At 45.4% G+C, this 14,477-nt stretch overlaps 1 protein-coding gene across 3 annotated transcripts in view; it reads left to right on the top strand.

The window, feature by feature from the left end:
• The window catches only part of SERINC5 (serine incorporator 5), an 88,476-nt gene extending 75,108 nt beyond the window's left edge, over positions 1-13,368 (top strand). Inside the window, exons 9-12 of one of the 3 annotated variants that reach the window (XR_011525700.1) lie at positions 2,458-3,320; positions 5,768-5,807; positions 6,738-6,882; positions 8,587-13,368. Coding sequence is in view for 1 of the 3 variants with exons in the window: in XM_070571538.1 (XP_070427639.1) it covers positions 2,458-2,524; positions 5,768-5,807; positions 6,738-6,882; positions 8,587-8,734 (400 nt within the window). In the remaining 2 variants the exon portion in view is untranslated. The remainder of the gene's footprint in view (positions 1-2,457; positions 3,321-5,767; positions 5,808-6,737; positions 6,883-8,586) is intronic. The other 2 variants (XR_011525701.1, XM_070571538.1) reach the window with 2 other exon arrangements.
• The last annotated feature ends 1,109 nt before the right edge of the window (positions 13,369-14,477 follow it).

Genomic DNA, 14,477 nt, shown 5'->3' on the forward strand with positions numbered 1-14,477 from the left:
GCTGTGTCTTTATTTTGGGATTCCCACCATTCCCTAACCTACCAGCTAGAAACCTTCATGGCTCTGTGTCCCTCAGGGGACATGTTGGAGCCAGCCCCCAGCTCACATAGAACTCTGATCTCCTTTGGGAGCTATGAGTTACCAATTATATCCTACACCAGGGACATAATTGAACTTCACCACATGAAGGCTGGGGACAGTCAAGGGATCTGTCAGGGAGGCAGAATCTGTGGTCTCCAGTAGGAAAGTCTGGACATGGTTTTCCAAGATTTTCTGTAATCTAGGGGAGTTTGGCTGGTTCTAAAAGCAACTGAAGCAGGCACGGAGGGGCCACCTGCGTTTCACATCTCTCTGCCAGTGTGGAAGAGGTTCTGGGCACCGCAGTGCATATCGGGTTGGTCGTCACAGAACGTGAGGCACCACTGGTTTTCTGTGAGTAGAGGCCAGAGATAGTACACGTGCTCGGTACATTCAGCATTCTCTGTACGGTGAAGCATTGTCTCAACCAAATGCTGTTGGTGTGCATCCACCCCACAGGAAGAACTGGGTTAAAGTCATTCATACCTTAGCTCTGGAAGAGAAGGGATTATGGATGATCCAGGAATTGCTTTATAGTAACTTGTCTTGTGCTGACCAGACAGATGGGTCAGTAACAGCCAGAATGCAGACAGTAAGATTTCCTATGCCTTTTAAGAGCTTGTAAAAATGGTATTTTCTTGGTAATTCCAAGAGTGTTTCGCAGGGCAAGGCCATGACTGAATAAAGACCTTATTTTTCAGAAACATCTACTTGTAGAAGTCACATATCACTGATGATTAACTGAATATAGATATGTTTAGAAGTAAGAGTGAACACTTCCCCATTCACTGCTCTGTGATGGTGGAGGTGAAATGGCAAAGGTGCCAGGATCAAGTTTGTTTTTCTGAAACCATTTTATTCCAAAGAATTTATAAAGTGAAATATTTATTCTAACTCTTTAAAGAATGATTATCATCTTTCAGATGAAAATTCCAGATACTAATCTCTTCCTAAAATTAAGAATTCCATTTTCCCCCATGGAAAGTATATACTGTATTAAATCATAATTCATATGCACAAAATATAGTGCACTCTTAAATTCAGGAGCAAGGTGTATGTGTTTCTTGAGCGCACAACCCTCAAGAAATGTTTCTGTCATTGCTCTGACTAGGCTCAAAGTTGGGAAGTGGGAGTGGAGTGGGCCTGCATTAGTATCCATCTGTTCACAGCAGAAGTGAAAGTGATGCTTATTGGACTTGAGTGAACCGCAGAAGAAGCAATGTGCTTGGATCCCAGAGGGCCTTTTTGTGAGGAAGGGTTATTATTGTTTATTTACATCTCATTGATCAAAAGGGGAGGAGAATGGGCAGAGGAGGCAGTGTTGCCCCACGTGGTTTATTTGGTTGAAATGAGTTGATTAATTCCTGCCCCTGCACTAGCCAGCACCTGCTGCTGCCTCACTGGTCTTTTTCGGAGTCGCCAGTGCTTGGAGCAGGGCCTGACACATGGCAGACCCTCAGTAAATATTCGCTAAATGAACCTATACATTTAGTTGGAACTCTAAGTATCGTATGTATTTCTATTTGCTTAAAATGTCCCCCCACCCCTGTTTTTTTGCAGGGAAAAGAAATACCTTTCTTACCCCTGTAAGCCAAATTTTATAGCATTGTACCTCTCTAGGTATGGGGAGTGTGGGGGGAAGAAATTTTTTTAACGTACTGACACCTACTCGGTGTTAAATTTCCCAACAGAAAACCTTGTTCTCCCGTAGGCTGATTGCACAGTAAATAACTATAAGCTCTGCTTTTCGGGCCATTGGTTTTTATTGCCATCTCTGGGTTCTTTCATTGCTTTCGTGCGACCAGTCAGAGGGAGGGGAAAGTAAAAGTGAAATCAGAAAATTCTTTTGGCATTTGGGGGAGGAGAGGCAAAAAACAATAGTGAAAGTCAAGATCATAGGACCAAAAGACATCTTATTTCTTTACCTACAAACCTCTCTTTGCATAAAATGATCTAATGCAGTCCATATAAAAGGACATCAACTGTAGAATCTGTCGGCCAGTTTTGGAATAAAGTGGAATATTAAAACAGACTACAGTCGTGTGTTGCTTAACGATGGGGACATGCTCTGAAAGATGTGTCGTTAGGTGATGTTGTCGTTGTGCAAACATCATAGAGCGTACTTACACAAAGCTAGATGGTATAGCCTGCTACACACCTAGGCTATGTGGTGCTAATCTTATGGGACCCTGTTGTATATGTGGTCCGTCGTTGACCAAAACTTTACGATGCGGTTCATGACTGTGCTTTTATTTGAGCAGCCAGAACTGTAGGTTACAGTGAGCCTGTCCCTGGAGCACCAGCCAGGCACCTCTGCCCTTTCTGCCATATGCTATGACACGTTAATATGCTCTGCTGACCTTTTTGTTTGTTTCTTAGTTTGACGTCAACAACAAGAGCCAGTTCTGATGCTCTGCAGGGGCGATATGCAGCTCCTGAACTGGAAGTAAGTTCATTTCCTTTTCTCATCCTGTTCGTCTCAGAAGACCCATTTTTCAGGAAGCCTTTTTATGTTTATTTGCATCTTTATTGATCTGCATTTTATGATCCCATTTTTTTCCTTGGGAAAGGAGAATACAGTTTTTGGACAGAAAAAGAAATGTCCTGTATATACTATGGGATTAAAATGAGTCCTGGCTTGTTCCTCCAGCAAAATTGGCCTCTTCTTGTTGGCGTCATGCTGCCCGTCTCCCACCAGAGGCCTGGGTAGCTTTGTCAGCCTTCTCTCTGCTCTTTTCCTCTGTCGTAATGGAATATGTGTGGTTTTTTAAACTTCTCATCCATTCCTCTGTTTTATACCTGTCTGTGCCCTCCATTCATAGCATGACCATGAAGTTATGTGATAGCTGTTCTGAAGGAGGAAAGAAAGATGAAGAAGGGAAGGAACAAGCATTTGCTCTATGCCACACTGCTGAGCATGATATATGCATGGGGTTGTTTAACCATCCGGTCATTGGGTAAAGAATTGTGAACAAAGGGGGGTGGGTCCCAAGAATCAGGGGGGTCAGCAGATGCCTATTGGTCAGCAGATGTCTGTTGTTTTTTCACTTGTGTAAAAGTCTTTTTCTGGGGCCCTCAATGGAACATCCACCAAACGTCCATCAAAAAAGGTCTGATCAGATGGAGGCAGCCAGGAAGAGACCCAGCCTTGACCCCAAGAATGGAAAGAACGGGAGGTTCCACTGAAGCCTAAGACTTAGAGCACTTGCTGCGTGCCAGGCACTCTTCTAAGTGCTACGTATGTGAGTTCTTTGAGTCCTCATAAAAACCCAATGAGGGTTTTTTTTTTCTTTTCTTCTTTTTTTTTTTTTTGAGGAAGATTAGCCCTGAGCTAACATCCACCACCAACCCTCCTCTTTTTGCTGAGGAAGACTGGCCCTGAGCTAACATCTGTGCCCATCTTCATCTGTTTTTCATGTCGGACGCCTGCCACAGCATGGCCTGATAAGCGGTGCCTAGGGATGCAAATCTGCGGACCCTGGGCCACTGAAGTGGAGCACGTGAACTTAACCGCTGTGCCACCAGGCTGGCCCCCCCAATGAGGGTTTTATCTCCATTTTACAGAAGGAAAAAATAGAAACATTAAGTCATTTACTCTTTTGATTTGCCAGCATATAAACTGTGCACTGGCTCCAGAGTCTCTTCCTTACCACTGCTGCCCAAGGGCTCAGCTGCTGTCTCCTGGCCCTGCTGCCCACCCTGCTTGGCATTGGCCCTGGCTGCATTCTAATCACTTTCCCTGGATGGGAGAGCCCTGCTGTTTGTCTAGAGATGGCACTTTTTTCTGCAGCTGGGTCTCTGGGGATGGTCCTTCCTGCACCTGACCTACAGATAGTGAACCGTTATGAAGGGCTCTCAGTCTGCCAGCATCATTCACCAGCTCTTTATGTCACTTAAAAAGGAGAAAACTGGGCTGAGGTTAATAGGTTCCTGCCTATTCTGCAGAAGAGAATGGTCTCCAGAAGGCAGGCGTTTGTTCCCACCACTGACTGGGTGACCACCTGCGGAGGCTGCACTGCTGTGGTTTCAGTGTCCCCACTGTGTACAGAGTTAAAGCTCAAAGAACAGGCAGTCTCTCAGCTAGATTTCAGAGAGGATGTTTTTCTTCTCATTCCAAGGAAAAACGTCCCAGTGTTTCCTTCTGAACTGGAGAGCATGCTGGGCGGAAGTGGGTTTGCTGTCCTCGCATCGCGTTTCACAGGATATACCTTCGAAAGCGAGAGTTAGTGGTTTCTTTTGGTAATGTGAGCTTCAAAAGAACTAGGACCCCAGCACACCATGTCTTTGGGCCTACTGAGTGGATCAGTGAATCTTAGACTGTGTCCTTGATCCAAGATTCCGTCAAGGCCAATCCCTCTATTACAAGTTTCCTTGACGCAAGAGGGAAACAGGGGCTTGGCCTTGAGGTGTATAAATGGGATGAAGCCTCAGGCTCCTGTGTCCTTGTCTCTGGCTCCCTGGAGTAGAAATATCATCAGCCAGAAGTGCCGAGGACCCAGCACTTCCCAGACTGTCTTTATACATGTAGTGTTTCTTCTGTTTAACAGAGTCCTTCTGGAGTATGCAGTGACTTTTTATAACCTGTTACTCTTCTAATTTACTTTATTGTTTTGAGTAGGTCAGAATCATGGTACGAAATTTGAAATGTACCAAAGACTCTTCAAAGGAAAGCGTCCCATCCATCCATGTTTTCGGCCCCCCTGCCTCCATCGAGGCAGCAGTTTAGGAGCCTGATTTTAATAGGAATGAGGCCAGGCCTCCTGCTTCCAGACCCCTTAGCTTTGCCAGGACTGACGCTGGCGGCTCCACCGTCACCTGGATGCTGCATGATGCATGTTGTCTCTTGAGAATCACGGATCTTGGAGTTTCCGTCCTGCATTCTGTCCTAGCCCTGCCACTAAGCTAGTTTTGTGACTTCAGGCCAGTTATTTAACCTGCCTGACCTCAGTTTCCTCAACTGTAAACAGGATAATAGCCCCAGCCTCCTAGGTAGAAGGGGATTGAATAGAGTAGGGAGTAGAGCGGAGCGTCAGGAGTGGGTTTCGTGAGAGCAGGACCTTGTCTCGCTCGCTCTGTGTTTCAGGTTGAGACGGAGCACAGGATGTGCAGGATATTTATTAGGGATCAACACACATGGAGGGAAGAGGGGGCGAAGAGGAGGCAGCATTGGGTAGCTGCTAAAGTCGAAGGGTGCTGCAGGCTGGACAAGGCCTCCGCTAACCCCATGGGGGCTCCAGGGCAGATAGGACCCGGCAGAGCCGTGCCCGGGGGTCAGCGGCTGGGCCTTTACACCCCTGCTGGGAGCACTCACTCCGTGGGGCTGCCCAGGAAGGGTTTGCTCTAGGGCAAGGTGACTCTGCAGCTGGGGCAAAGCCTGGAGCTGCTGGTCTCCGGCTCTGTCTGCTCCCAGCAATCACGGTAGCTGAGCGAGCGCTCAGAGTGCGCCTGTGAAGGGGATGCAGGTGGCTCCCCTCCACGTCCGTTGTATTTCCTATTACCAGCACTCGAGCATCTAGGGAGAACAGTTGCTTAGTCAGAACCTTCCAAAGGCATGATGCGTGCAGTTCAGGGCCTGGGACGTAGTTCAGACAGGGGAAGCCTTGGTATGTGGGCGGCCTTCAGAGCCTACTGATGTGGAGAGAAGCAGAGAAGCACAAACCAAACCTGACTGTTGATTTTGCTTTCCCAGGTAGCTCGGTGTTGCTTTTGCTTCGGCCCCGACGGAGAGGGTAAGTGGAGAGCTTTCCTTCCGTGCATCCGTGCGGCCCTGCAGCCCTGTAGCTCTAGTCTGTAGGCATTTGGGATTCAGACACAAATAGCTGAAGCGGCAAGGGGAAACTTCTATTCCAAAGCCGGTTTTCTGTTTATACACTTTTCACATTCTTCCCCAGCGGTGTCTGGGTTTTGTTTGTTCCTCTTGGTTCTGGCAGGCAAGAATCAGTCTATATTTTGGCTCCAATTTGTTAAATCATACAGTGAGATTTAGGGAAGCAGGAAGTACATTTTTTACAGGAATGATTTGGAAAATACCAAGAGGCCCTGACACCTCATTGTTGGCCTGTTTATTTCCTTCAACTTTCTTCTTGGATTGGAGGATCCCAGGGGCTTGGGTCTCTCAGTTTCTTCTTTTTTTTTGAGGAAGATTGGCCCTGAGCTAACATCTGTTGCCCATCTTCTTCTTCTTTTTTTTTCCTTTGTCTCCCCAAAGCCCCAGTACATAGTTGTAGGTCATCCTGGTTCCTCTGTGTGAGATGCCACCTCAGTGTAGCCTGTTGAGCAGTGCTAGGTCCATGCCCAGGATGTGAACCGGCGAAACCCCAGGGCCACTGAAGCAGAGCGTGTGAACTTAACCACTCGGCCATGGGGCCGGCCCCTCTCTCTCACTTTCTTCTGAGCTTAAAATCAGTTTTATTTAAGCTGATCTTCTGCTCTGTTAAAATAAATGTGGCATTAGGTGACTCATCCTGTTAACAAGGTTCTGGGGTGGGTGGGGGTTTTGACTTAGGGCAGAGATGAAAATTGCCTGAGGGCACAAATCGCTTTTGACGTCTTTTCCGTTCAATGGCCCTTGGGCTTGAAATTAGTGAGTGTGGCTTTGCTAACCCTGTCCGTGTGCATGTGTTCACCCATTGAGTGCGTGCTGGCTTTGTGGTTCACAGACACTGAAGAGCAGCAGAATGTGAAAGAGGGACCACGGGTCATTTATGATGAGAAGAAAGGCACCGTCTATAGCTATTCCTACTTCCACTTCGTGTTCTTCTTGGCTTCCCTCTATGTGATGATGACCGTCACCAACTGGTTCAAGTGAGTGGCCCGTTGTCTTAGACGTTTCAAAAGGGCGGTCTTTTAAGACTCCAAGCCAAGTCCTGTTCTTTAAAGTGCTGAGACACAGGTCAGATCTGGAGTCCACTAAACTCCTCTCCTAGTGCTGTTGTCCTCACAACCTTTACAGAAACAGGTTTTAACCCTAGGACTTGGCGATGCCTGCTGCCCCTTTAAGAAACTGGAAGGTCGACTCCATATGGGCGGCTTGAAGAGCATAGTAATAGTGGTGGAGGAAAACTGGGAATTCTTAAGCAATGGTCTGCTTTTGAGAAAGAGAAAATACCCCATTTTCTACTTTTTTCCGGTCTTTTTCCCCTCCTTGTTTTACACTTTCATTACTACAGTACGAAACATCTATTTTTTTAAGAACTGACTAATGTAGAAGTCTGAAAAGTAACAGTAACCCTCTCCCCGCCACCCCAGGAAGCGCTGCGAACAATTTTGTGTGTACCCTTTCATTCCTTTTCTATGCGTTTACAAGCCTCTGTAATTTTTTTAACATCAATGCGATTACACATATTTTCCTCCTTGAGGATTTTTTTTTTTTACCTTGGCGATTCTTGGTGGATCTGACTTCCCTGCCACTACATAGGGATTCTTTTTAAATCATAGAGATTCTTTGTGTTTCTTTCTGGATCAGTTTTTGACTGATCCAGAGTTTCTATTGGATCATAATTTTTTATACCTTCGGATATACTGAGGATAGATATTTAGGCTCCTTGGGCTCTTTTATTCGTTCCTTCAGCAAACATTGAGTGGCTCCCTGTGGGCACACTGTTGTGTGTGGCAGGGATTATAATGTAATGGGGGAGAATCAAATCAAGGACGGTGTGTCAGACAGTGACGAGTATTGGGGAGAAAAATAAAATGAGGAAGAGGAATGAGGAGCAACCAACGGGGTTGGGGCTGGCGGGGTCAGCGGTTTCAAAGGGGGTGATCAGGGAAGGGTTCACTGAGGAAATTCTTCCCAAGCATCCTCCTGAGGGAGGAAGGGGCAGGGGGTGTTTCTCATGCTTCCCAGGGATACTTTGAGAATTGGTGGAAAATTTTGCCTTGGGAAGCTTAAGAAAGGATAGAGGAAGCTATAGTCAAAAAGGCAAGTGATAATAAATGTTGTTGAGGATGTAGAGACGTTGGAACCCTTACACTCCTGGTGGGATTGTAAAATGGTGCAGCCACTTTGGGAAACAGTTGGGCAGTTCCTCAAAATGTTAAACGTAGAGTTATGGTGTGATCTGGCACTTCCACTCCTAAGTATATACCCTAAAGAAAAAACGGCAACAGCGTTTGTCCACACAAAAACTTGTACACAGATGTTCCTAGCAGCATTATTCGTAATCCACAAAAAAGGGGGATCAACCCCAATGTCCGTCAATTGATGAATGAATAGACAAAATGTGCTGCAAATGGGAGGGCAGCTAAAGGGTGCAGGATTTCTTTTTGGGGTGATGAGAATGTTCTAAAATTGATTGTGGTGGTGATTACACAAGTCTACTAACATAATAAAGCCATTGACGTGTACACTTCGAAGGGATGTGAATTATATCTGAATTGAGTTGTTAACGAAAAAAGAAAAAAGAAAGGCTGGAGAGGGCAGAGAAGCAAGGAGACTTGGCGGCAGAGACCGTCTCCCCACCTGTTCTCTTCCTTCTCTGACCATAGCCGGGTCTCTTGTTTCCACAGCTATGAAAGTGCCAACATCGAAACCTTCTTCAGCAGGAGCTGGTCCATCTTCTGGGTCAAGATGGCCTCCTGCTGGATATGTGTGCTGTTATACCTGTGGACGCTGGTCGCGCCCCTCTGCTGTCCCTCTCGGCAGTTCTCCGTGTGAGGCTCTGAGCAGCCCCCTTGGTGCAGCAGGCCTGCAGGCCGGAAGTGACGCCTTTGAACAAGTGTCCCAGGCGTTCGAGCAGTGACTGGCACTTTGTGAAAAGCTGGCATCCCCTGGCTGGCTCGAATGGGTCTGGAAAAGATCTCAGAAAAGAAATCTCCTAATTAGCTTTTTTACTTCTGAAATTCGAAAAGAAACTATCAGTTTGTCCCAAAAGAATTGAAAATTTCAACCAAAGTGATTATGAGAGATAATATATTTTGTATGTGTTTTACACCTAAAAACGGGGATAGTAATCAGGCTAGTGTTTGCCTTCTGCATGTTTGTACCAAAACTTAATTTGGGGCACAACATCTTAGCACAGGGATGAAAAATTTACCTTGTGTGGCCCATCATTTGTATTCTTGGAACAGGAAAATATGCCAAAATCCTGAGCCCTCAGCCCCTGACAGAAAGCAGACCCCACTCCCACCCTTCAGCCTGCAGGCACCCTGCTCCCGGCTCCCTGGTATTTCTAGGGTACAAGAGGAAACACCTGCTTTGAACTCCACCCTTGTGCTGTTTCCTCCTGGCCCCCAACGTTTCCCTTCGAAGTTGTGATGCTGGGAATCAGACTTCACTCTCTGCCCTGACCCCTCCCAGGGGTCCCGCATCCTTCTTGGGTTCAGCATCTTTGTTATAATGTGAAAAAGCACAATTTGCCGTCACCACCCGTGTGGCCCCTCACTGTATTATCACTACCTGATCCGAGTTACTGCAATAATTATGACTCTTATTTGTCGTGTTATTCACATGATTCTAGAACAATATTCGTGTTGTTTTCTTTGCCTCAGCGGCGGAGGGTTGTAGTTCTTACTTGTTTGTGCTATTAATACTAACAATACTTTAGGACCTTACCTGAAAAGCTGCTTCTTGACTGAAGCCTGCTGCACCCCTCTTCCAGTTGTTGAGGTCAGCCCCCCAGTTTCTCTTCCACCTTGTGGCCTAAAAGCAAAAGGACTTTTGTTTTCCAGATCTGTAATTCGACCATGCTGTTCATGTCCATTATGGGTTTTGGGGAGTAGATTTTCTTTTTCTTTCTTTCTTCTTCTTCTTCTTCTTTTTTTTGGGGGGGGTGGGGAAGATTGGCCCTGAGCTAACATCTGTGTCCATCTTCCTCTATTTTGTATATGGGACGCCTGCCACAGCATGGCTTGATGAGCAGTGCATAGGTCCTCGCCGGGATCTGCACCGGTGAACCCCGGGCCACCAGAGTGGAGAGCACAAACTTAACCACTACGCCACCTGCCAGCCTCTGGGGTGTAGATTTTCTGAAGTGAGGGTCCCAGGCAGCACCTCCAACAGGGCTGACCAGACCAGGCCTATTGTGCAAGTTGGGAAGTGACCACGTATACTTAGAAGAAAAGGTGGCCATAAAAAACATCCACAGAAATCTCTAAAATACACACTTGCGAAGTAACACTCATGAGAGATTTGACTTTACGCACCTGCCCAAGAAGATGTCCATTTTCAGTGTTGATGTTGTCAGTCAGGCAAGTTTTTACTCAGTGGAAAGTGTTAGCGACCCCAGTGAGACATGGTGGGGTCACTTCCTTAGTGTTTCACGCAGGGTGGAAAGAGTCGTCTCCAGCTTCCTGGCAGAGAGGGTCTGAGAATGAGAAGACGTGGCCTGTGCTTGCTTTCTGGGCCCTCCTGTTTGAGTTGGGCAGAATCGGGTCCCACCTAAGCTGGGTTCCAGTGTGCCAAAATGCTAGCATGGGAAATTCATCAAATTCTTCACTTCTACTCCTTTGCCCTCCTTCCAGGAAAACAAGGGGGGAAAACAGATACGATGGATGAATTCCTCTAGGAACTGCCTTATTTACAATGTTTGAGATTCAGTTTCAAAAGGCACTCATTATGTGTGCGTGTGAGAGCCTTGTTTTGTAAACTTTATCAAGTTTCCTTTTTTGTAGGCCAGGAGCTCTCTGAGTTCTGTAGGGGAAAGATCATCTGGAGTCATGGATGAGTAGCCTTCCTGTGCAGCCCCTGGTTAGGCCAATGGAAGTGGGAGCCCTGTGGGCTGGGTCAGGTGGAAGGAGTGGGGGTGTGGGTCGCAGTGGCTGGTGCAGTGCCACATGGCTCTGGGGACCCTGAGACTGGCTTTAGGAAAGGCCCCGAGAAGAGACAAATCAAGAGCTGGGGTGGTATCAGTAACTCGTTTCATTATGTCTTCTTCCTGCTGGGGTCTAGCTGGGTCTGACAGCCAGCTGTGTGCCTTTAGAACTGGCCCTTACAGCAGGTCACAGTCAGGCTGACAAGGCCGTTATGCCTTGGCTGGCCTTCGTTGGGCCCCCTTCCCTTGCAGAAGAGCTCAGGGAAACTTAAAGGAAAGGACGTTGCCAGCGGCAGGGCCCTCGGAGCTTCCTTGCTTAGCCTGCCCAGTCGCCCCACGTTTTCCAGCTGCATAAGACTTGGTTTGTGGCCTGAAGTTCCCGTCACAGCTTGGTCTGATGCGAGAGGAAGAGGTCTGGTCACTCTGATTTTTATTCTCAACTGAAAATTTCAGCAAGTTTATCTGAATGATCGAGAGAGACGTGGATGTCCTCTGAGGACTGAGGGCACATAAATAAGGTGGATTTTCATGATTATTGATTGTAATAAACCATCCTCAGGGAGTGAGTCAGCATTCGTGGGTTTAAAGAACCTACATGTTTGTGCTATCGAGATTTAAGAAACTGGAAACATTGCTTTGAGTTGCTGTAATGGTGGTGTTCATCTGATAAACTCACTGAGAGCTTTTAAAATGATAGACCTTTGCTTCCTACACCTTTTTGTACATGATTTAAAGAATGCATTCCCAGAAGCTGCTGGTCAGACTCCTTTAACCATGAAAGCCTAAAAAGACTTTTTAAAAACTGTATGTGTATATTTCCTCTGTGCCGTTCATACAGTGTGGGAATTTTTGCCCCTCTCGTTTTCCTGAGTAAAAACTCTTAAGTGGGGCCAGGGAGGGTTGCTGTGTACCTAGACGTGTCACCTGACCGGAGGCTTTTCTATCAAAGCCTTTGGAAACCCTCCTTCGTCCTGACTGGGTCGAGTTTTTGTAATCCTGGTTAGTTGATTTGTCTCTGTCTTCACAGTTTTTTGGGAAATGGCTTGAAGGAGTTGTTTGCCAGAGGAGTTTGGAACTCTTTTGTGGAGTAGATGGTCCGTGTGTCTGTGGGGTGACTGGGGCTTCGGGGTTCCGGTGCCCATCAGGAATGGCCAGCAGGGGGGCTCCCACAGCGCCTTGTTTGTTTCTCGTCCTCAGAGGATCTTTCATCCTGGATGCCTTCTGTGTAGTACTAATTCCCCCCACCCGCATTGTCACCTCTGCCTTTTTAAGAGTACGCACTTATTTAATGTTGGCCAGTTCCCACCACTGGTGCTCCTTGTCACCCTACAAAGGGTGATTTATTCCAGAGCCTGCATTTCAGCTGTCAGGACTTTTTTCTCCCTTTCCTGCCTGTCTGAATAGCATCTCATTTTGATGTCCACTCGTGTCCCACCCCTCTGGGAAGTGAAAGTGGGCTCAACCTACAGCTGCGGAGGGTCTGACCTTGAGCTGAGACCCTGCGCATCCAGAAAGCACTGGGCCCTCCTTAATGAGGGACAGTGCGGCAGCCGCTTGGCTGGCGGAATTCCCTGGGACGTTCTCCTTAATTTGCTAATAGAACTAACTCCCTGCGACTTTGTTCTTAAGGCCACTGTGTTTCCTGCCGTCTTTAATACATTTGTAGAGCCTCAGACATTTTAATCTACTGTTGCATTTCAGGCAGAAAAGGGCTCTCTCCTGTGGGACATGCTTTACAGACCCCAGAGCCGTTCATGCAGGTCTTTAGAACTAACCCTAGCCTCTCTAAAGATCTTCCTTTCTGTTTTTTTCCCCTTAGTAAATCATTTGCAGAGGCATTCATTTTGAAGGGGGAAAATATTTGGCTTTTACCAAAGAGGTTTTCTGGTTTTTGTTTTTCTTTAAAAAGCAAAATCTTTTAAGAAAAAGCTTAATTGGAGAGGACAGATTAAGAATGCCTATGTCCAAATCCACTTCTATAAAAGTTTAATCATATTTATGTGAGTAACATAGTGGAAGAATTCTTCAAGGTAATCCTTTGGGGTAAAGGATCCTGGGAAATTCTCTCAGGTAAAGAAAGCTTGCAGCAGATGCGTAATATATGTCTTGAGAGCTATTTATAAGAAGTTTAAGAGGATTATTTTGTTTTCCTTTATTAAAGATTTAAGAGTTTTTTACTTTGCAAGAAAACTCTACAAAAGTTTTATAGTCATAACTTTGTTAATTTTTTTAACTTTTCTGAAACAATTAGCTGTAGCCAAATTATGTGGTTATGTCTTGCTATTAGAATTTGAAAATGTAGTGTGTGTGGTGAATCTGCTGTTTGAAATTTATAATGGTCTCGAATATGGTTAGAGTTCTGGTAACTTTTTAAATAGTTACTTTTTCCCCTTTAGTCACAAAGGCAACTATGGATTTATATTTGTTTTTTGAGTGCTAATTTTTCTATGAGGCGTCTGAAGTTGACCAGTCTTTTCCTATGTAGAAAACTCAAAACTTGTTAACTCTGTACTTTAATAAAATTGAAAATTGAAAATCACGTTGTTTTTTTTCTCCCTTCTGTTGGGTATGTTTATACTTAATGTCCTTCCAGGTAGTTTTCCAAAGATATTGCCTTCAAATGTCAATCAGCTGTCTCTTAAGTCAGACTCATAGAATTTGTTCTGATTCTTGAGAATGAAAATACAAGACTGAAAACCCAAGCTTTTTGCCTTCTTCCCTCCGAACACCCCCATGGCCTGCTTCCTTCTTCCTGTTCTTAGGCTAGTGACCCACTCTCTGAAATGCGAGAATTAGAGTGAGTCTTGAAAGAAGGTAGTGTAAGTCCTCCAACATGGTTCTTTTTCAAGCTGTGGCTATTCAAGGTCTTTTGCATTTCCCTTTAAAGTTTAGAATTAACTTGTCAATTCCCTTGATTGGGATGGCGTTGATTATATAGATCAATTGAGGAAGAATTGACATCATAACAACATTGAGTCTTCTGATCTGTGATTATATTTTTCATTTATATAGATCTTCTTTAATTTCTTTAGTAAAATTGTTGCAGAACCTCTTAATCTCAAGTTCATGTGCCCGATGCATAGTAAGCCAAACCCTGAGACTTTGGTGCTTGGAGATGGAGAAAGGTTTATTGGAATTGGCCAAAATGAGAAAGTGGGAAGTGCGTTCTCTTCAAATTTGCCTAACAAGAGAAGGAGGCAGGGTTTTATAGAGCTAAGGGGTGGCAGGAGGAGATTTGGAGAAATAAAAGGATAATTTTCTTTCTTTCACTCCTGATGAGACTCTGGGCATCTTGGGCAATCTGGCTTCTGGCTTTGATGGCAGCTGGGGGCTGTAATCTGGTGGTCCTTGAAGGCATTCTCTTCCATAAAACAAGCTCATCTATCCTTGTGACCCTTGAGTCAGCCCTCAGGTTAAACAAGAAAACAGCAAGTTGACAAGATTAACTTCTTTACATAACGAGGTCAAAGGTAATCTTACTGAATATTTACAGTAACCCTCAGGTCCTCAGCTTCAGTATTGTATAATCCTTTTGTTTTTATCAAAATATTTTTATAGGGGCTTTAATCTTGATACTTGTAATCATTTTTATAAGATTAGGTCTCTGATCTTTAAAATTATGTGTATCCTATAAAATTTGCCAACTTA

Source organism: Equus przewalskii, chromosome 13 (genome assembly GCF_037783145.1).
Source record: "Equus przewalskii isolate Varuska chromosome 13, EquPr2, whole genome shotgun sequence".
Taxonomy (NCBI): Eukaryota; Metazoa; Chordata; class Mammalia; order Perissodactyla; family Equidae; genus Equus; species Equus przewalskii.